Genomic DNA, 23,869 nt, shown 5'->3' with positions numbered 1-23,869 from the left:
TTTGTAGCTGTATGTGGGCTGTTTGTGAAGCTATGAGCCGCTAGTAACCCATATGGTAGCGGGAGCTCAGCAGAGCGCGGCCATCTCATTCAGCGGCCAGACTCCGCCCCCTAGTTCTCATATCTTTGTTATTTACAAAAATATATCGTTTATTTTTAAGTGTGGCATCATATATTGCTATAACATCAAAACTCAACCATCTGCAAGTTATTTCATATGATCTAAGCATAGTATCAGGTCTACCAGACTGTAAGCCTAAAATAAGGTAGCCCATCTTCCTAAAGGCCCTTTTACATGGGCCAATGATCGGTAAACGCTCTTTTATACGAACGTTCCTTCCCAGTCATTGCCCAGGCCAAAGATCATCAGTTAAACGAACAAACACTCTTTCATCCGAAAATATTGCTCGCTAGTTTGCAGCACATCTCCCTGTTAACAGGTAGATGTGCTGCTGATATAATGTTGCATGGGGACGAACAATTGTAATAATGATCGCTCGTCACCATACATTGCTGACAATTGCTCCTTTTGAATGGAGTGATCGAGTGCTGTATCGGGCCATGTTAGGGGACCTTAACTCAACAAATTTTAATGAGCCTTTCAGACCCTTTCATCCTTCAAGACTTATCATCAGATGCTGCCATTTCTTGAATTTCAAACAAGGCACCTTCATAATTAGAGCTAAATATAATAGTCTCCAGTAATTTATTATGCACTATTTATTATTAAACAATAGACGTTTAGCATATTTTCGTCTCCACTCAGTATTCTGATTCTTGTCTTCTGGATCAGCCAGACTGTAGAAAGTGCAGATATTGTGGGAAATTTACTAATCTAAAAACGCCAGAATTCTGGATCTATTTGTGCCAAAAACTGGCATACATGCCTTTGTGCCAGATTGATTGTGTTTTAAAAACTTTTTGCTCCTCACTACACCATTTTCAAGTGTCAAGAAAAGAGGAGTGGCTTAGATGAGTCTAAAAATGCGCCAACATTTTGACTCAAAATATTGGTCTAAAGTAAGTTATCCGAGAGGTGGTGTAACGGAGAGAAAAGTGTCTAGCAAGATGCGCTAAATCTATCACACAGTGTACACCACTGTGATAAATTTGGCACATCTTCTGCCTGCCCTAGTCTAAATTTCAGACAGTAATAATAAATCTTTCCCATTGTGTGCCTAAAATAATTTTACAATAATTATAAAGCTCTTGGAGAAGACATGTCACTGTGTTAGCTTTGTCTTTTTGGTTTACAGGCGATCAGTTTTTTCGATTTGGCATTATTTTCTATTTGGCATCAGAATTTAAACTGAAGCGTCACCTTTCATCTTCTTATTGCTTGTATGCGTATCCACCTCTGCTTATTAACACATGGACATCCAAACAGTCTGAATTTAATAACACCTAAACGTGTGTTCATACTTGGAGATTGCAACATTTGTTTCTGATCACAGCCAACTTTTGACTTTGCTTGTCAACAGTCTGAGCTATTTTCTCTTGTTTTCAGTTGGGTGCTCTGCTTAAACTAGGTAGAGTTAGAGCATTCAAGAACCAATGAAATAATCTGAATTACAGTAACAGTAGTCATTTGCGCTCATGTGGGAGGAAATGACTTGGCAACTCATCTTATTCTAATATTTAGGACGACATGTACTGTAAACATGTAAGATAATAAAAGGTGTAAGGTACCACAGCAGGAAAGACTAGTAATGTTAGGTCATGGGAAAAAGTGATGGCAAGTGTACCTCTGTTTGCAAATTACATTTAAACATTGAACCTTTCCTCTTTGTCCTAGGTTCTTGTCAGTGAAGATTCAGACGGTGAAGGCATTGTTGCCCATTTTCCAGCTCATGAAAAACCAATCTGCTGTATGGCATTTAACCCCAGTGGTAAGACATTTTTAAGCATGTGTAAATATATATATATATAAAGCTTTGATGTGAGAGGGCCATATCTTGTATTTAATGAACTGTATGAACAGTGTGACTCTTGTCCATGGGCTGTCCCTTTTACACTGGCCAATTACTCTCGTTCCCGATAATTGCCCTGTGTAAACAGGGCAACGATCATCCGATAAATTAGCAAACGCTCGTTCATCAGCTGATCGTATTGTTTTAAATACTGAAAATATTATTGTTGTCGGCAGCACAAGATGCGCTGCCGACATGATGATAATGTACGGGAACGAGCGATTGGAGTAACGAGTGCTCATCCCCATGCTACCTCCTTGTGAAAGCAGCAAACGAGCGCCGATCAACGAGCTGTCTCGTTGTTCGGCGCTCCTTTACACTTCCCACTTTAGACTCATTCACTTAAAGGAAATCACCTCTGTGCAGCCAAGATGTTTCAAGTGATTGCAGCATAAATATGCGTGATTCTCATCCATGTGCTGTGCGTTGAAACAACACACAGCACACGGCCCCATTGATTTCAATGGGGCTATTCACACATGTGTGAGTTTTCACGCAGCAAGTGTCCGTTGTGTCAAACTCACTACATGTCCTATATTGGTGCGTTTTCACGCACCTAACCGCCCATTGAAGTCAATGGGTGCGTGAAAACCACGGACAGCACACGGATGCACATCCATGTGCTGTCCGTGTTTTACGCATCAATTACATTGAAAAAAATATATATACTTTCGAGTGTGTGAAAAACACATGCCACTCACAAAGCATATCTGTCACGCTCATGTGAATATAGCCTATACCAGTTTTACCTGCAGCTTTGCCACGACCTATGACACTATGAAAACAAAAGAACAGTCTAAACAACTTAGTGATAAGATTATTAAAAATTATCAGTCAGGTAATGGAAATGAGACCTTTTCCTACTCAATAAATAAGGCCCAGAGAATGGTTGAGTCAGTTATTAGAAAATGTAAAGAATATGGCACACCTGTAAATTTTCTTAGAGCAAACTGTCCTCAATGACCATACAGGAAGGGCAGTTAGGCCCTAGTCACACGACAGGGTTTTCCGGCCGTGTGATGGCCGTTCAAAAAACGGCCGCAGAAGGAACAACAGACCCAAAATGGGGTTATTCACTCGACCGATTTTTAACGGCCCGGCAAACCCGGCTGTCAAAAAATGGGACATGCCCGGCTCCCATAGAAGTCTATGGGGCCAGGTATTACACGGCTATCACTGGAAGGTGTTCCAAGTGATGGCCGTGTCTTCCATCGCTTGCTCTCTTCTCCTCCTCCTCAGTGCGAAGTGCATGTGAGGAGGAGGAGTGTATTGTTTTGCTCCCTGTAGGAGTGGAATCCCCGGCCACAGCTTCGGCAATGCTGTTGCTGGAGATTGGGTATTCCTTTCCAGGAGAAGTCTCTGACTTCACTGTCCATATATGGACACAGTGACGTCAGGGACTTCTGAAGCGGAATCCCCGGTGCTGTGTCTGGTGTTTCCGCTCCAGCAGAAGTCCCTGACTTCACTGTCCATATATGGACACAGTGACGTCAGGGACTTTTAAAGCGGGATCCCTGGCGCTGTGGCTGGTGTTTCCGCTCCAGGAGAAGTCCTTGACTTAACTGTCCATATATGGACACAGTGACGTCAGGGACTTTTAAAGCGGGATCCCTGGCGCTGTGGCTGGTGTTTCCGCTCCAGGAGAAGTCCCTGACTTCACTGTCCATATATGGACAGTGAAGTCAGGGACTTCTCCTGGAACGGTGGCGTTATCTACAGAAAGGTACGGGGGTGCCATCTATTGGGGGGCGTGCTGTGTGGAACTACCTACAGGGGGCTGTGTGGCATTACCTACAGGGGGCTGTGTGGCATTACCTACAGGGGGCTGTGTGGCATTACGTACGGGTGGCTGTGTGGCATTACCTACGGGGGGCTGTCTGGCACTACCTTGAGGGGGCTGTGTGGCATTACCTCTGGGAGGCTATGTGGCATTACCTAGAGGGGGCTGTGTGGCATTACCTACAGGGGGGCTGTGTGGCACTATCTACATGGGGCTGTGTGGCACTACCTACAATGGGGGCTGTTTGGCACTACCTACAGGGTAGTGTGTGTGCAGTACCTACAGAGGGCAGTGTGTGGCATTATCTACAGAGGGAAGTGTGTGGCAAAAAATGTACAAATGAAATTTATCCGTTTAAAAAAAGGGAAAAAAACGGATGCAAAACGGGTCAAAATTGGCCCTTACAAACGGAAACACGGAACGGAAACAGAATGGATGCAAAACGGCCGAGAAAAACGGACCAAAACGGCCATGTGAATAGGGCTTAAGACACCAATGAATACTCTGAAGGAGCATTTCTGTAGCTGAAACAGGAGAGACCACTGTTGCTGAAACAGGAGAGACCACTATTGCTGGAACAGGAGAGACCACTGTTGCTGAAACACGAGAGACCCTCCATAGAACAGCTATTGCCCTAGTGCTTCATTAGTCAATTGAAAACGCCACTGTTGTAAATAAAATGGACAGCTGCAGTCTCCCAAAATTCATAAATGCCCCAACCACAACAAAAACTCCCCTGTTTGGCATACTCACATACTCACTCCACAGGATGTACCATAAATGTGTAAACGACGGAACCCTTGACAAACGGAAACCATTGTCACCGGATCCGTCACCATTGAAATCAACGGTGATGGAAACGGAAACCTATGGTTTCCGTTTGTGTCTGTCAGGGCTCCGCTCCGACGGAAAGCCTTACCTAGATAGCTTGTGATGGTAGAGGGCAAAATTAATACAGTAAAAGACAGGAATTCCTGGAGAAAACCTGCTGCAGACTGCAAAAGACCTGCTACTTAGGATAACATTTATTTTCCATCAAGATACTACATACAAACACTGTAGCCGACATTGTAAAAGAATGGAAAAAAAAGTCATAATTGTTCATATCCTGAAGCAGCTAAGCAGAAGTCCAGCCCTCAATCTAGTTGAGTAGTTGTACCTGACAATAGCCGAGAGAGCTTGAACACTTTTGCATAGTTGAACAGAGGAAAATTGCAAACATTGTCCACATTTGCAAACCTGACATTTACCTACCCCCAAGGTGCCTCAACAACACACAGAATGAGTCTTGTTCTGTGTTTCAAAAAAGCTGTGATACAAAATGAAAAAGTTTAAGGGGGGGGGGGGGGGGGAGGCAGTATATTTTTTATAGGTTTTGTATCTGTGTTGCTATGGCTGCTGAATGCTTCACTAATAAAGATGTGAAGGTGAGCCTTTTCCCACTAGCTAAGAGTCATGGGTCATTAGCATCTAGACTAGAAACTTGTAGGGAGGAGTTCATTCACTTATCAAATGCAAAAGTTTTGTAACTAGGTGAGCATCAACCTGATAATTGACCATGTCTGAATGAGAACCTTATCTCATCTGTCATTGGATACTAGACAGAGAGCCCTGCGTGATTAACGCTCTCGTGGTCACAAAGCAGACTGTACAGTTAACGGCTAACTGCGGCTCTTAATAAATAGTGATATTAATTAGGGAAAACCATATATTATGGAGTGATCAGAGCTTGTTAGTACCTTACATACGAAAACCGTTGTTTTTTTCTGCAATACGTTTTTTGCTATTAGAAATGAAAATAATAATAATAATAATAATAATAATCTTTGTCTGTCTAGCAAGCCTAGAGATAAACTATGGTATACATATATTTTTGTCTGTTCCAATGTTAAGTATAATTTTTATTTGTTCCCTTCATAAAATGCTGTCCCGTAATTTACCGTAAGTGAAAACATAATGTGGCTATTAATATGGCGGTCATTATACTTGTTTGTATCTTTGGGCCATATCCGAAATATACACTTGTATAGCAAAAAGATTAGGATTCAAATGTATCCTGTAGGGTACTCTTAGGGTATGTGCACACGATAACTGCAATTACGTCTGAAATTATTGAGCTGTTCTCAGGAGAAAACAGCTCCTGAATTTCAGACGTAATTGCATGTACTCGCGTTTTGCGGGGCGTATTTTACTGACGTAATTTGGAGCTGTTCTTCATTGAAGTCAATGAAAAACGGCTCCAATTACGTCCCAAGAAGTGTCCTGCACTTCTTTTGACGAGGCTGTTATTTTACGCGCTGTCTTTTGACAGCGACGCGTAAAATGACAGGTCGTCTGCACAGTACATCGTAAAGCCCATTGAAAGTAATGGGCAGATGTTTGCTGACGTATTGGAGCCGTTTTTTCAGACGTAATTCAAGGCGTAAAAAGCCTTCGGTTTCTATGGGATAAATGTTTGCCATAAAAATGTCCTTTTTGCATACCTTTGACAGGTTAATATCTGAGTACCGTTTCTTGACATTGTATTAAAATGCATAGTCTACCACAATAGTGTATCTCTTTATTTATTTTTATATGATAAGGTTTTTTTAAAGGTTTTTTACAATGAAGTCAGATGTTTGGAATTGTATTGGTGTTTTGTTGTACCGTTAACTCATTTGTTTTTTAAAGTAACATTTTAATGTATTTATAGCTTGTAATTCATAGATTTTCACCACTTTAACAACTGAGCGCCATTTTGTAAGTGATTACACCAAACAACATTGTTGTCTCTCGCGAGATATAGTTAGATCGGATATTGCTCTATCTATGCTATAATGATGGTATGTAATTGAGCAGGAGGGGTGCCATTTTTTCCTGTTTTTTTTAAATATTTAAAATTGCTGTTAATTTTATGAACCGATGTAATAAAGGCTATGTGACTATGACTAGATGAACTAGAATGTTTATAGAAAAATAAATTATTATCTATAAAGAAGGGAGACAGAAGGTGTTTGTCTACAACATTGCGCTCTAATGAGACTACAAGTCTTAGGCTATATTCACACATGCGTCGGTGTGTTCTCCTCCGTCAGGGGAGCAGAACAAGGGAAGAGCAGAAGCAACAGTCACCGCTGGCGGTCGACTGAACCCATTGACTTTAATGGGTTCCATCGGCTTTCCGTCGGGGTGTCCGTGATTTTACCAGAAACAATAGCGCATCATGCTGCCCTATTGTCTCCAGTTATCCCTGCCGGATCTTGGACGGAGGCCCCCAACGGAGTCTCCAACACAGATGTGAACAGGGCCTTAGAGAGCAGTCATAGGGAGGAAGCTGCGACCAGTCTCGGGGCTTTAGTTTGGTGAAAATAAGTGAAGGGGAATTGTGAGGGAAATTACACAACACAGCGCATTTGAAGGACTCATCACAAGGTGACACAAATAAGCAAAATAGCTTTGTAGAAAAGTTAAGAATAAAGATACGTGGCAGCCATTATAACACTACTGACTAATACAGAAAATGTATCATTCCATGTGTGCCATTTTGATAAATTGACTCAATTTGCGCCATTTAAAATTATGTTTTTTATTAGACTTTTAATAAAGTTTCATTAAATGCCCTTAGTATGGTGACTTACAATTCTAGATTCAAACCAGTAATCACAGAAATTGGAATCAATGCTTAAAACATAACTTTTATTCTAATAAATAATAAAATCAGAACACAGAATTCTGTGTAGGAATATTTCTCATCTGAAAAAAGTTTAGGACAAGTATTACACGCAGATGGATTTACCGATTATGGTGACAGCAATTGATGAATTAGCAATATTTGCAGCAAGTAACCGGAAATGAAACAAGAGGTGTAACTTAAAGCTCCCACCTACCATGTGCAATTTATAATATTTATTCTTCTTATGTGGCAGAGGAGTCTTTGGGCACCACCAGGCACCATGGTCCGGTTGCAACTGCTATCTCTGCACCCGCTATAACTACGCCACTGAATGGAATGTTTATACCTGAGACTGCAGTGAAAAGTGGCAACACAGATTCCCTTGTTGCTACCAACTTTAGTGGAACTGCGGGGTAGACTCTCCGAAAAGGTGGCTGCTGCTCAAGATTTCTGTCCCTAAAAACTTGCCCATAAAGTGTCCCTCAGTTTGTTCCTATGCGCTTCATCATACCAGTTGGTCAGACTCTTCAGGTGACCTAAAGGAGGGTTGTTAATGTTGTGGTCAAAACACTCCAACTTCCAAGGTGTGGTGCAAAAAATTAAGGACATTTTTGCCTATGTGCCATACTTTTAGTTCCACACCTCTGAAGTCTCCAAACCTTGTCCGCATACTTTTCTTAGATGCGTAATATCCTTTCAAAGAGGTGTGCGTTCTGATTTTATTTATTAGAATAATTACGTTTTAATCATCGAATCCATTTTCTGATATTACTGGTTATAAATTTATATACTTAAAAAATATATACAACTATACACTGTAATTTTCTCATGGTTTCAATATGCTACAAACATATGCTACTGCTTCGACCGCCTGTGACTAGTTGATATCACAGGAGGAGCTTTTTCATACGTGCAAGGCATTGCAAAGCACCTATTACAATTTGTGGGTGTCCATTGTTATCAGTGGATTCCAGCAGTCCCTCAGGGACTGATTTTTACAGTTCATACGGCATCTAGAAAAAGAGATTTTTTTTTTTAACTGTTTCTGTTAGTAGGATTTTTACTTTCTTGTTTCCTTCTTAAGAATGCCATTACTATCTGTCAGACAAACAGTTACATTTTCAGAACATTCTTAATTAATAAAGTTCTTTAATTTAACAGTCCACAAGATGAACTGACACTTACTGCCAATATAACATGTCCACAGAGTTAAACGTACTGTATGTGTGCCACCTGTTAGCCTGGGCAGTAGCCTTTCTGCCATTTTAATGCAATATTACTTTGGTCACTTTAAGAGGGTAAACATTTTTTTCCCCTCTTTTTATTATATTGGTTTTGCTTATTTTTAATGTCATTTGTGTGTTTTTTTTCCCCAGCAATTTTGGAAGTCAGACTCCAGGGGGCAGCATTTGTTAAAAAGTTTGATGCACTCAGTTTACAAATAAAAGTCAGAAATACTGTAATATAAATTGTTTTAACTGGTGCCAAGGTGCATTTCCAAGTGCTACTTTATTATGCAATGCCATTTCTAAATTCATTGCTATATATATTTCCTTTATAACATAAAGTTACAACTTTCAACAACACTTAGGAGACTTTACACTGAAATGTTTACCACGACTTATTTACGGATCATTATCCTTTTTTCCAGTGACCCGGCAGTGCCCTGGCGTCATGGAAGGCAGACACCCAGCACTGATTACCGTTAGGTGGTTTCTTACAATCTAAAATACAGTCCTATGGGATGACATGCTTTTTACCCAAATAGCATTCTGATCATTAGTCTGCTTGCTACTTTTGAGTCTTACTGGGTCTCTATATGGAATTTAACTTGTTTTTTTTTTTTACATTTGTCACTTTTAATTATATTTTAAAGACACGGTTAACTGAAAAAAGGCATATAGAAAAGATATTTGTGACTGTCAGTAAATATGTCAGTAAACTATTTCTACTTTTATTGCAATAGATAAAAATCTGTGAACTTTTTCTACTGACGTGTATACAAATAATCATCATGTTGTGATGTCAGAACTTACCACTTTTACACTCATGCGCAAGCCTCACTTCCCACCAGAAGTTGAACACTGGTTGTGACTGGCAATGTATGTGTGCAATGTGATGGGCCAGACAAATCACGTTTATTCAATTAGCGATGTGTGCATGAAGACCTAAGCCATGGGCAAATTATCGGGCAAACAACAGTTCATATGAATGCTCATTCCTGATCATTGCCCTGTGTAAACAGGGCAGTGATCAGCCGATGAACGAGCAAACGCTGGTTCATCGGCTGATCGTGTCGTATATGCAGCACAAAATATTATAGTTGTCGGCAGCACATCTCCCTGTGCTTCCGACATGGGGGATGTGCTGCCGACATGATAGAAATGTATGTTGACGAGCGATCATAGTAACCATACATAGCTCTTTGTGAAGGCAGCAAACGAGCGCCAATCAACAAGCTGTCTCATTAATCGGCGCTCGTTTTTACAGCCAAGATTGGCTGGTGTATAAGGATCCTTGCTTTACACAAACATGAATTTGTATGCATTTTTTTTTTACACAATGTTACTCTTTGATGCAGAACTGCATGAAGGCACCCATGAGTGTAAAGTGCTGAATTGTATTTTTACAATGTGTAAGGTATCTACTTTTAGACAATATATGGGTATGGGGGCTTAATATGATTTTATTTATATTGCAATTCAGATTTTTTTGTGCATTTCAAAATTGTTAAAATTGCCATGGACAGCTTATTTGATCTAGCCACATCCCCTATGTCATAACTGGGCAAAGCACCATTGTATATGTAGTTACCATAGCTATAGGCTTCAGTCGGTGATTTCTACGATTCAGCTGGCTAACAGAAGCTGGGCTGTTGTCAACTAAAAAGCAGGTTCCAGGTAGCAGTGGATAATAAAAGTACACTTACAAGGCATTTTTTTTTTGTTTCAAAAGGTATTTATTGAATGATAAGAAATGAGGGTGTGATGTAAAGAAAAAATAAGCCAGATAGAGTAAGCCTGTAAAATTAGGATAAACAATCAAAGTAACAAACACGCAAGTACAAGAACATTTGTTAACTAAAAAAATTGGTCACATTGTCTTTAAAAGGGAGGATGTGTTCCCATTCCCACACTGGGGCTGCAGAAGGCAATATTAACCCATTTACGACCACAAACAATGTTTGTACATTGTAGGTGGAGGATGGTTGTATGGAGTGTGCTCACAGGCTCAGCCCGCTCCATACGCTTTGGGTGTCAGCTGTATATTACAGTTGACACCCTGCTCTTACTGCTGGGATTGGAGATTACACTGATCTCTTTAGATGCTGCGGTTAATAGTGACCGTGGCATCCAAGATGTTAAAAAAGGGGGGACGGCCATCGCTCCCTTGCGATACTATTGCTGGGTATAGTGGTTTGTCATGACAGCCTGGGGCCTAGTAAAGGCCCCCCAGATCTTCCATCTTTGTGCTCCTAATAAGCACTGCCAGAGGCAGGTCTTAAAAGGAGCTGGTAAAAAACATCCAAAGATCGCTGGTTCAAGTCACCTAGGGGGACTCATGAAAAAAGTAAAAAAAAAACAGTTAAACAAAGTTTTTCTTATGTACAAAAAATTATTAAAAGTTCAAAACCCCCCCATTTTTTCCCCATTTCCCCTCAAAGGTAATGTAAAAGACAAAAGACTAAAACATAGTTAGTTTCTAAACTATTGCAATATAACATTATTTAACCCGCACGTAGAACCCCAAAAAAAACCACAAAAAACACCAGAATTGCTGTTTTTGGTCACCTCGTCTCTCACAAGAAATGGAGTACAGAGCGATCAAAAGTCATATGCGCCCCAAAGTTGTTTTAATAAAAACTACAGCTTGCCCTGCAAAAAACAAGCCATTACACCGCTCCATTGATAAAAAAATAAAAAAATTCACAAAATGTTTCTATTTTGTAAAAGTAGCAAAACATGAACATAAAAAATTTGTATTATCATAATTGTGTTGACCCACAGAATGAAGTTAACATGTTATTCTTACCACTAGGTGAACGCCGTAAAAATGAAACCCAAAAGACAATGGGGAAATTGCTGGTTTTTTTCCATTCCACCCCACAAAATTATTTTTCAAAGTTTTCCAGTACATTATATGGTGCATTAAATGCTGCCAATAAAAACTAAATAGATAAAAAAGTTTTGGCTCTTGGAAGGCAAAGAGGGAAAAATGAAAATTAAAAAATTCAAAGTGGCCTAGTCATTAAAGGGTTAAACAGGAGGCAATTCCAAGGTCACAGGTGAATATTCTTGGCTAGGCTAGGAGTCTGGGCATTATCAATCCAGGAGTGGCATTTATTCTAATCTTATTACCTCTAAGGGTATGTTCACACGCTAAGCAAAAACCGTCTGTAAAATACGGCACTGTTTTCACAGGAAAACAGTCTCTGATTTTCAGCCGTTTTTTAAGCATCAAGCGCTTTTGATGCGTTTTTTACGGCTATTTTTGGAGCTGTTTTTCTTTTGACCAATAATAAACGGCTCCAAAAACGGCTAAAGAAGTGACATGCACTTCTTTTTGTGCGCGCCGTTTTTTCAAACGGCCGCGTAAAAAAAGTGCCGGTGGAACGAAATGCCGTTCTTCCCATTGAAATCAATGGGCAGATGTTTGGATGCGTTCAGAAAATAAGCTGAAAATAAGCTGTGTGAACATACCCTTATAAAGAAATGGTAGAGGTCCTCCATTTGGTAGCAAAGTAAATTCTTTCAGCCATTAATATGTTTTGCAGCACTTTGTATGATTCTGAGAGTAACCCTCTAGCTTTCTTCACCATAGTGCAACACTGTAAACCACCGTTCTTTTAACAGAAGCCGGTGCGACAATCCGTATTATCCCCCTGTAATCATCTGTTATAATCGGGGGAAATTGCAAGAACTGCTCTTACACAGTCTCTTTCAATTTTGGCTTATAAAATGGTGCCCCTAACTAGAGTCCCTTTTCTATGACGTCCATATACCCTTTATAAGACAACCCCTTTAAATGTTTTTCTATAGTTTTTCTTTCATCATTGACGCCAATAGGTGAAAAACTGATGCAAATTGATGTCAGTTTTTCCTTTTTTTCCAATCAGTTTAAAGGGGTATTGCAATCTCGATACAATAATATGCGAAAATTCCCATTTTCACATATCCATGATATTGACCGATTCCCCCGACCGGGATTCAGCTGCCAGCGGCCATTTTACCATGTGGTGAAGGGGTCTGTGGACCCCCTATCTTGAGATAGGTGCAAGTATCAAAACTGGGACCCGCATATATTAGACATTTGTAGCATATTCTATGGATAGGCCATAAATAAGTTGGAGTGCAATTAAACCCCCAAAAAATGCAAAGTGAGCCTAACCTTTATTATATTGTGGATAGTGGTCACTGTTATCTGTGAAATTCAAGCGGCAGCATGAATTTCTTCACCACACACATTAAATATTTACAATGTCATGACTCATTATTAAAACATTACTATTAGTAATAACCTTGATATTATAATCATATCTTTATATGAAAAATAACAGTCTAAGGTGAGTCAGAAAATTAGATACATTTAGTATCTTTTTTCTACATCTATTAGCACTGAGACGATATGGGAACTTCAAAGTGAACATTAACATGTCTTCGTTGGTTGTGTTGCAATATTTGACCCCCACAACGATAGCTGCTTCGGAAAGCATATTGCCGCCACAGGTCAGCCATAAAAATGCAGACACTATGAGTGCTGGCAGAGGACCACCTTGTAAATGTCAAGAGATCAGGAGGACTTGTTCAGGCAGACCTTTATATAGTATTCTTAGGTTACAACCTAGTAATGCAGCTCTCTGCTGTTTTTATTGACTTCCCCAAGCCTGTAAATTAGTGCATTACTCTAATGAGAGCTATTGTTTGTAATAGCGGTGCCTCTGATATATTACTTTTAAAAACCCTTTTTCCCTGACGTTTTATGATTATGACAGGGGGTGGATAGTCTGAAATATAGCAAACTTAAATGATTTGGAATCACAAAGGGCACTTTAGCTATTCATCACAACCTATAAAGTATTATTTTTTGTGGCACAGAAATATGTCGAATAATCTCTATTGTGACAATGCTCTAGTGAAGTTAGGGCTAGCCACTTTGCAGTTAGAGAATTACATTGCATTCATTAAAATCACAGGATAATAGTGGTCCTCAAGGGTGAGCCTTGCTAGATGTGCTTATCAGATTGAGTTAATAGGGGGGTCCAGAATGGGGACCCTTTTCTATATGGAAAGGAATTGTTCTTACAGGCCATTGTCGACATTTTCTTAGTCTCTGTGAACGACACATTATATAACATGTGACCACCCACATCTCCTGCCTCTCATCGAAAACGCTGTAGAAATATCATAGTTTTTTTTTATAGGATTCACCTTTTCTTAATTGTGGCACTCTATGGATATATTAATATAGACTGTTTCTTTATGTGCCCCTGCAGCTCAGCACATTGGGGCATATTTACCGTCTAAGTTTTAGAAAGTGCAAACTTAGACAAAGCAGTCAGAATATGCGCCAAATTTAATAAAGTAGTGCATGCTCTATGATAAATTTGGTACATCTAGCTAGACTTGTTAGACACTTTTCTCTTGCCTATACTACCTCTTGGTTGGCTTAGCTTATGGCAGTTTTTTGTGCCACATTTTAGCGCACACAGTATAGAAATTTTGCTAGGCCACGCCCCATTGTCGAACACGGTGCACAAGTTTCTAAAACAGTTAATAAATATGAAGCAGAACATGTATGCCAGAATTCTGTCTCAACTTGAGACCAAATTTTGGTGCCTTTTAAAAAGTAAATCTGCTCCATTGTGGCCTAACAGGCATTGAACAATCTACTGATCCCTTCTGTATTTCAATCATTCATGTGTTAAAAGTTCACCTTCCCTGTCCTAAGCAGTCCAAAATGTTGCCTACTGTTATCTCCAAAATAACTGACTTCACAGAGGGCCTGAGGACGGCTGTGCAGTTGCCCAGATCCCAGGCACCACAAGAACGCCACAAGAGCCTATAACAGTTGACGAAACAGTCTAAGACAGACCTGACTAATCTGTACCCATCATACTAGCGACTTCTTCTGCCTTTAGGTCCCTCATTGCTCAACTGTTTTTTCACTGTAACACCCAGAGTTAGCTATTCTCTGAGAACTTGCCTTTTAACTGGATTTCCATATCCGTTCTGAGTTTCTTCCCGAAAGTGTTGGCTCCTTTTACAGGAGTCAGTGGCGTAACTACCGCTGTAGTAGCCATAGCGGCTGCTACGGGGCCCGCAGCATGAGGGGGCCTGTGCTGCCCAACGGCACGGGCCCCTACCATGGCCGGAGGCTCCGCTAGCAGCCGCTATAGCTGCTACAGCACGACGCCACCGAAGGGGTTGTTCCTACAAAAGACATGCATCCTCTATCCACAGGATATGGGATGCATGTGGGATCGCTGGGACGCCCAGCGATAAGGAGAACGGGGGACCTATAGTCCCCCGAAGTTCCCCAATGCAAACCTCGGACTTCCGGTGTCTGTCGGCAACTCCATAGAAATTAATTGTGCACTGGCCGCGCTTGTGCGCTCCTTTCATTTTTATTGAACTGCACAGACCCCGGAAGTCCGAGGTTTCTCATGGAGAACTTTGGGGGACTTTCGGTCCACCGTTCTCCTTGTCGCTGCCAGCGATCACACATGTATCCCCTATCCTGTGGATGGGGAATACATCTCTTTTGTAGGACAAACTATAGGCCGTTATTATTTCTTTTTTGGGGGGGGGGGGGGTTGGGGGCTGTATGGCGTTATTTACAGGGGGGCTGTATGACGTTATCTACAGGGGGGGCTGTATGGCGTTATCTACAGGGGAGCTGTATGGCGTTATCTACAGGGGGTTTGGGTCTGTAAGGCTTTATCTACAGGGGGAGGGCTGTATGGCGTTATCTAGAGGGGGGCTGTATGGCGTTATCTACAGGGGGTTGTATGGCGTTATCTACAGGGGGAGGGCTGTATGGCGCTATCTACAGGGGGAGGCTGTAAGACGCTATCTTCAGGGGGGCTGTATAGTGCTATCTATAGGGGGTGCTGTGTGGCGGAACCTATAGGGAGGCACTATCTACATGGGGGGGTTGTGTGATACCCAGGGGAGCTGGGCCCCAGTCAAAAGTTTGCTATGGGGCCCAGTCTTTCCTAGTTACGCCCCTGACAGGAGTCATCTGTCGCATATAGAGAACTATATGTATTGTACTTTGTATCAGTGTGTTTGGTGCAACTTTGTAAATACTTTTTATTAAAAATTATTTTTACTCTTTCAGATACAGCTGCTTTGTATTCTGAAGGTTAGCGTCACTGACGGGTTCAGTGAGGCAGGTCATGCGTGTCCTGTGACACGAAGGATCCACCTGTTATCGATCACATCAAAGTTATGAACTTAGATGTGATCGATAACAGCTCAATCCTCTGTGTCAGACACGCCTAATAGATTGCCTGTCAACTAAACTAAGTATACCAAAGCATTATATAGGCTTTTAAAATATTGCATAGTGTAGTCCCCTAGTGGGACTGAAAAAATAATTAATTTCAAGTCAAAATTATTTAAAAAGCTGAACTGTAAAGAAAATTCAAAATCATTTTTTTCTACAAAAAAAAGTACACATATATGGTATCGCTGCTATCGTAATGACTCGAACACTAATGTAAACAGGTTATTTAAACCGCAAGCTGAACGCCGTAAAAAAACCACAAAAATGCCGGAATTGCTATTTTTTCCATTGCCCCCAAAATATAATAAAAGCTAGTTAATAAGTCCGATGTACCCCAAAATTGTACCAATGAAAACTACATCTCGCCCCGCAAAAAATAAGCCCACATATGGCCACATCGACGGAAAAATAAAAGTTGTGGCTCTTGGAATGCGACAATGCAAAAACAAGATATTTTTGTTCAAAAGTTCTTTTATTGTACAAAAGTAGTAAAATATAAAATAACTATACATATTTTGTATCGACCTGACTATACCGACCCATAAAATAAAGGTAACGAGATTTATGCCATACGGTACTCCAAAATGGTGCCATTGAAATATGCAACTCATGCCGGGAAAAAAAACTATTTTTCATACAGCTATGTCGATGAAAAAAAAAAAAAAGTTAGAGCTCTTTGAAAGCGATAGTGGGAAAAATAAATCAATTGCTTGGTCATTAAGACGTTTTGCTATGAGAGCCATTTATGACATATCCACAGGATATCAAGAAAAAAAGGATTTTTGAAGCAGCACTAATCCCGAGTATGATGCGGTGCACGCTGTCAAGCCAGGCAAACCCACTCCGGCACGATGTAAATTTCAAAGAAGTAGTAGGACAACAGCACACGTCTTCAAATCATCAAAGTGGTTTTATTGTCAAGACATCCACAAACGACAGGCCTGTAGTTTGTGGATGTCTTGACAATAAAACCACTTTGATGATTTGAAGACGTGTGCTGTTGTCCTACTACTTCTTTGAAATATCCACAGGATATGTCATATCCTAAACCCCTAAATGGCTAAACCCCGTTCAGCCGCTCTGTGTTGGGGCTGAACCAAGTGAATTCCGACCATAAAAAAGGTTGTATGGTCGTGAGTTACAAAAACGTGAGCTAAGGAAGCAACATAGCATGCAAGTTACTTCATTTCCGTAGCTACCATTCAGTTCTATGGGACTTCCGAAAATAGCGTAGCTCAGCGAGCTATGCTATTTCCGTAACTCCCATAGAAATCAATGGTAGTTATGGAAACAGCGTAGCTTGAATGTTATGCTGGCTCCGTAACTGACATTCACTACTATGGGAGTTACGGAAACAGCATTACTCAGCGAGCTAAGCTGTTTTCGTAACTCCCGACCATATAACCAGGAATTGGCCGGGAGGCAACGAGAGCACAGAGTTGCAGAACAGGGTTTAGGGGGCCCCATTCTGGAGCTAGGCGCAGGTCCCAGAGGTGAGACCCGCATCTATCTGACATTTATGACATATCCTGTGGATATCAAGAGAAAAATGATTTTTGAATCTGGTGCGGTGCGCGCTGTTAAGCCAGGCAAACCCACTCCGGCATGATGTAAATTCCAAAAGAAGTAGTAGGACAACAGCACACGTCTCCAAATCTTCAAAGTGGTTTTTATTGTCAAGACATCCACAATCGACAGGCAACGTTTCGACCCATAGTGAGTGAGGGGTCTTTGTCAAGCCTGTGGATATGTCATAAATGTCCTTCATGGGGAAAACCCCTTTGAGGCCTAAAATACAATGGTAACTAAGGGGTTAAACATGCTATAGAGTGCTGACATGAATTTTGAAATTGACATGACGTCCTTTTAGCCATTTGCTAAAGGGAGGGTTTCAGTGTATCAATATGTTCCTTACAACACCTCCACATTATTCGCAGGGTTTCTTATTGGACTTAGGCATATAACTAAAGTTATTGTCAAAACTGGTATATACCTAAGAATTTATTACATGCGTTCAAAATGTCAGATGCAGAATCTAGGGACAATTGGGGCGATTTATCATAAATCTTGCAAATGAAAAGTGAAGAAGTCGCTTATAGCAACCAATCAGATTGCAGTTTTCATTTTCCTGAGGTTTTTGGGTTGTTATGGGCAACTGCTCCAGTTAAATCTCCTCAATGACTGCAATTTAATTTTTAGATATTTGAGATGAACGAAGGTTGTTTGTAAAACAGACAGTCACTTCAGATGGGGACATGGCTATCGCATTATTGTCACTTGTATCATTCTAATGTAAGTGACATTTTCATGCTGCGTGACCAAAAGTAAGTGTGAAAACTCACACTACACCAATGGACTGTGTGAATCTAGCTTTAATGGACTGTTAACGGACTGACTCTATGCAGTACAGCTCTAAACTGATCATACAAGAAGTAACATTTTGCCCACTACTATGGAAGAGTAGACATTTGGCCTTTCCTAAACTCTCATGTACTTTACTTAGGAAACAAGTACTCGTTAATATATATTTTTTAAAGCCATTTTATTTCATTTTCAACATAGAAAATAACAAGGTCAGTTTGTAAATATTCACGGGTACAAAGTTAGAAGTCAATGTCATGAGGTACAAGGATGGATGTTAATAGCTTGTCCATAGCTTGAATAGGGTTGGAGAGTTGTTGCTTCCAGTGATTGAGACTCTTGGTGCTCAAAACAAAATAGTGACCTAAAAAAAAAGGTATTTTCCCCTCCTATTCCTGATGATGCTTTAACAACCTCTAATCTATTGCTACACTGGGTCTAAACTCGTATGTGAATACGTGTCTTAAAATGGGTCCCTTTTTTACTTTTCCTGTAAACACACACAGAATAAGGCCCCATGCACACGACCGTAAAAAAATTCCATAATTGCGAACGCAATTACGGACCCGCCCGGTTCTATTGGCCGTGGACACCTTTCCGTAGCGATACGGAAAGGTGTCAGTGCCATAGAACCATGCCAGGAAATATGGAACATGTCCTAATTTTCGGATTTTGCAGGCCATGCTCCCATACTATGTATGGAAGCACGACACGAAAATGCGGCCTGCGGGTGTCGGCAGCCGGCTGTTCTTGCAATCGCACGCCGTGATTACGGGCATGGCCGTGTGCATGAGGCCTAAGGCCGAATTTTCGTGCCATGCTCCCATACAAAGTATGGGAGCACGGCCCGTAAAAATGGAAAAGTAGGACCTGCTCCATAATTCCCAGCACAGTTCTTCGGCATCGACACCTATCCGTAGCGGTACAGAAAGGTGTCCGCGGCCAATAGAACTGGGCGGGTCTGTAATTGTGGACAGTACTGCGGTTCACAATTACAGAGTTTTTTTTATGGTCGTGTGCATGGGGCCTAATACACTTCTCCTTGTGATCAGTTCAATACTGTGCGAAATCATAAGGCCATACCCAAAACTACAGATTATGAGGATGTGGTGAACAGTGCCACAGATCCCTAAGTTATAAATGTACTAGAAATGTATACACCAAAGACAGAAATACCGCCACAACCAGTCTGTGCAGGTTTCTGATCTTTATGAGCCTAGATGTGACGGTTAAACTATTACTTGGAACACTGCCAGCCTTTTTTATGGGTATGTTTGTTATTATAATAGATTTTAAAATATGATTCGATTACCCAATGAAATATCAGTGTTTGGCTGAAATGTGCAGAGCTTAAAGAGACTCTGTCACCACATTATAAGTGCCCTGTCTCCTACATAAGGAGATCGGCGCTGTAATGTAGGTGACAGTAATGCTTTTTATTTAAAAAAACGATCTTTTTTCACAACGTTAGGAGCGATTTTGGTTTAGGGGGGATTCACACGAGCGTGTATTCGGTCCGTGCGGGCCGCGTGGTTTTCACGCGGCACGCATGGACCAATACAAGTCTATGGGGCAGTACAGACAGTCCGTGCTTTTTGCGCAGCGTTTGTCTGCTGCGCAAAAAGCGCGACAGGTTCAATAACTCTGCGTATTTCGCGCATCACGCACCCATTGAAGTCAATGGGTGCGTGAAAATCACGCGCACCACACGGAAGCACTTCCGTGGGACGAGCGTGATTCGCGCAACAGCAGTGAAAAGGATGAATGAAAACCGAAAAGCACCACGTGCTTTTCTGTTTCCGAACATCCAAACGGAGTGTCTTTGCGATGAGCGAAGCCGGACAAGCGTACCGAACTTCACCGGGTTCGGCCAAACTCGTTTTGGCCGATCCCGGCAAAAAAATTATCGGTACGCGACGTCAGGAGATAGTCACTGTCCATGGTGCTGAAAGAGTTAAACTGTTTCAGCACCATGGACAGTGACTTGCGATCCCAAAATACATTAACCTGTAAAAAAAACCGAAGTTCTAACTTACCGATTACTCCTGTCTCCTTCCTGCAGTCCGACCTCCCGGGATGACACTTCAGTTCAAGTGACAGCTCCAGCCAATCACAGGCCAAGCACAGGCTGCAGCCAATCACAGGCTGCAGCGGTCACTTGGACTGCTGCGTCATCCAGGGAGGTGGGGCCCGATGTCAAGAGAGGCGCGTCACAAAGGACGCGTCACCAAGGACGCGTCACCAAGGCAACGGCCGGGAAGTTCTCGGTAAGTAGGAACTTTATCTTTTTTTTTTACAGGTTTTTCGCTGTTGTGTTCGGCATTCACTGTCGAGGGTGCTGAAAGATTTAGCTCTTTCAGCACCTTGGACAGTGACGGGCGTTGACAAGCCTCATCTCTATGATGCCGGCTGCGCGAAAATCACGCAGCCGCGCATCAGACACGCATGACACACGCAGCTGTCAAATGGTTTTTGCGCTCGCAAAACGCTGCGTTGTTTGCGCGCGCAAAAACGCAACGTTCGTGTGAATCTGCCCTTATACTAATGAGCTTTCTTAATGCCCAAGTGGGCGTATTTTTACTTTCGACCAAGTGGGCGTTGTACAGAGGAGTGCATGACGCTGACCAATCGGCATCATGCACTCTCTCCATTCATTTAGCTAAACGAGATTTGGTTTCACTTGCCGGAATCTCACAGAAAAGAGTCAGAAGTGTCAGGATTCTGAGTACACATGACGTCCAGGCTGGATGGTCATGTGTATTCATTATCAGGACACTGTAGTAATGTTAGGGCTTGTGTATGTAGCTGCACATAGTGATATATCTATATCGCTAGTGCAGTGTAAATGAATGGAGAGGAGTGCATGATGCCGATTGGTCAGCGTCATGCACTCCTCTGTACAACGACCACTTGGTCGAAAGTAAAAGTACGCCCACTTGGGCATTAAGAAAGCTCATTAGCATAAACCAAAATCGCTCCTAACGTTGTGAAAAAAGATCGTTTTTTTAAAATAAAAAGCATTACTGTCACCTACATTACAGCGCCGATCTCCTTATGTAGGAGACAGGGCACTTATAATGTGGTGACAGAGTCTCTTTAAGTTCACACTAGCGTTAGTATACGTTCACCTCTTTTCCGTCAGAGGAAGAGAAGATCAAAAGATTAAACGGAAAGCAACAGTTCCGTTAGAATTACCGTTGATTTCAATGGTAATTCTTTTGTTTCAGTTACTTTCCGTTTGCCTCTTTTTACTGGGTTTCCGTTTTTTTTTGGACGGAAGCAAAAGTGCACTTTGTCAGAAATAATCTGTTTTACCATCTGGCGTAGTGCTTTGTAGGTGGAATACAAACTTTCATAATTGCCAACTTTTATTATGCTGATAGATTTTGAGGGGAACTGCTGGGAGTTAGCTTTTCCTGCATCTGCCTTGCGCTCTTATCGGATCATTCCTAATAATATATATAGAATATACTGTGTAATTGCTGTTTATGTAAACTATAGTTTTCTCTTTTACTCCTAGACAGTAGCACGTATATAATGATCTAGTCATGGACGACCATGTCCATGACTAGATGGCACAGTATTACCAAGGATTACCAAGTATTAGGGATGTAATATGTTCATGTGCATGAGATGTCATCGAATGATAGATTATAGCTCTACCTTTTGATGACATCTCATGCACATGAACATATTACATATAGGACCATTCTGTACCTCCATATGCCATGGGTTTCGTATTGAGGTTTATTGTATCCTTTAGTGAGGAAAATAATGATGCCAAGTTCCTTCGGATGCCGTATTACGAAGAGGAAAGTATTTCAATGGTAAAGTACCTATTTAATACGGTGCCATACGGAACGCCTATGGCTCCTTAATACAGAACTGTATGGGACTCTGTGCAGTCTCCGTGATAAGGTTTGATACTGATTTTAACAATTGGAGTTTCAGGTTTTTGCTTTACAGTAATTGTGAACTTTACATACGTAAATGACAAACTTTTAGAACTATTCTAGTACCCTAAATGGAACATTTATTAGCAAAAATAGTAAAATGACTCAGTCCTCACTCATAGTGTGGTGTGTTTATTTTTTATGACATAGGAGGGGTCATAAAATCCTGTTTTAAAGAATACTCTAAGAACAATTGTGAAATGTCCACCGTAACAGCTGCATCTAGTTTGTTTTTCAATTTTCCAGTTGCCTTTCTTGTTTATTAGCTGTGACTCTAAGGTCAGAATTAAAACAAATATTTTAATGGCAGCATTTATGATGCTGGCAAAGTGTATTGCGGCAGAGAGCTGTGATCTGGAGTGGACTCGATATGGGTGGTGTGAGGTACTCGGGGAACAGCCACAGATATGTGATATGCTTCAGCGCAGAAGTTAGTAAATCACACAAATGATAAGCATCATGGTGTCCGTGCATTTCAGTTGTAGAAATTGAGCCGACATACTAGAGAATTTGCAAGTGATGCTAGGATAGAGGGAGATAAGGGAGGGATATAAAACTCTTAAGGAAATGTATCCACTATTAAAAAAAAACGAAGAAAAAAAGCCTTCCCTACACATTTTTGTTTTCGATTTTTTTGCTGCAGTGTGTGTTTTATGCAGCCTTATTTACTTATATACATTATATATAATTATATATACTTATATACATTAGTAGTATAATTTTGCAGTTGTACTGTACTGCACGGAGATGTATGAGAACGGCTCTTAAAGAGTTCTTATAGTTTTATTGATTTTGTGAAATGCCTGTGATGATAAAGAACAGACGGCAGGATTATATCTTTAATATGCACTTTTTTGTAAAGACATTTTTGAAAAGAAATGGTTGTAATGGGAGTATGTCTGTTTAGCTGCGTGTGACTCTTAGGCTGTGTTCACACAGAGTTTTTTGCAGGAGGAAAATTCTTCCTGCAAAAACTGCTCCAGACGTTTTTTGCACAGTGGTTTGACAAAAACTCGTCAAAACACTCGTCAAGGTGTTTTTTTTACCCTTTTTGACTGATTGAAATGGGGTTTTGGAGGCGGAAACCGCCTCAAGATGGGTCATGTTGCTTCTTTTTACCGCGACGCGTTTTTTTTGCTCGCAGTAAAAAAACTCGTCCAACTCCCATTGAAATCAATGGGAGGCATTTTCGGGCGTTTTTTGACGGGTTTTGCGGAGCGGTTTCCGCGCCAAAAAACTTGTCAAAAAAGCACTGTGTGAACAGGGCCTTATTTATACAGCTAAACTCCAGGTCATTATGAAGAGTGTCAAACTTTTATTGTAAACATTTGCGCATTTGTGTCAATTTTATATAGCTGGTGTATATACTTATACATGGGCTTCAGCTGCTTGTAATTGTAAATAAGTAAGCCTGATTGAATAAAACAATCTGCACGTTTAATATTTGTTGTTTTGAGGCAATGTTAAAATAGTATTTAGGCCCCATACATATAGAATCCAATGGAGCATGGCACAATTTTTTCTTCTGTCTGAATCTGACAGAATTAAACTCTGAATGGCTTTGTATGAAATCCGAGGCATACTGAGATACATTAGAGGGGTTGTCCAGTCATAAGAAATTGATGGCCTATCCTCAGGATAGGCCA

General features: G+C 41.0%; 1 protein-coding gene across 5 annotated transcripts in view; it reads left to right on the top strand.

The window, feature by feature from the left end:
• Positions 1-23,869, top strand: part of BCAS3 (BCAS3 microtubule associated cell migration factor) — a 1,147,652-nt gene that overhangs the window by 292,651 nt on the left and 831,132 nt on the right. For all 5 annotated transcript variants that reach the window (XM_075852996.1, XM_075852997.1, XM_075852998.1 and 2 more), the window contains exon 13: positions 1,795-1,888. In XM_075852996.1, coding sequence (XP_075709111.1) covers positions 1,795-1,888 — 94 coding nt within the window. The remainder of the gene's footprint in view (positions 1-1,794; positions 1,889-23,869) is intronic.

Source organism: Rhinoderma darwinii, chromosome 2, assembly GCF_050947455.1.
Source record: "Rhinoderma darwinii isolate aRhiDar2 chromosome 2, aRhiDar2.hap1, whole genome shotgun sequence".
Classification (NCBI taxonomy): Eukaryota; Metazoa; Chordata; class Amphibia; order Anura; family Rhinodermatidae; genus Rhinoderma; species Rhinoderma darwinii.
This window is presented reverse-complemented; position numbering and strand designations above follow the sequence as displayed.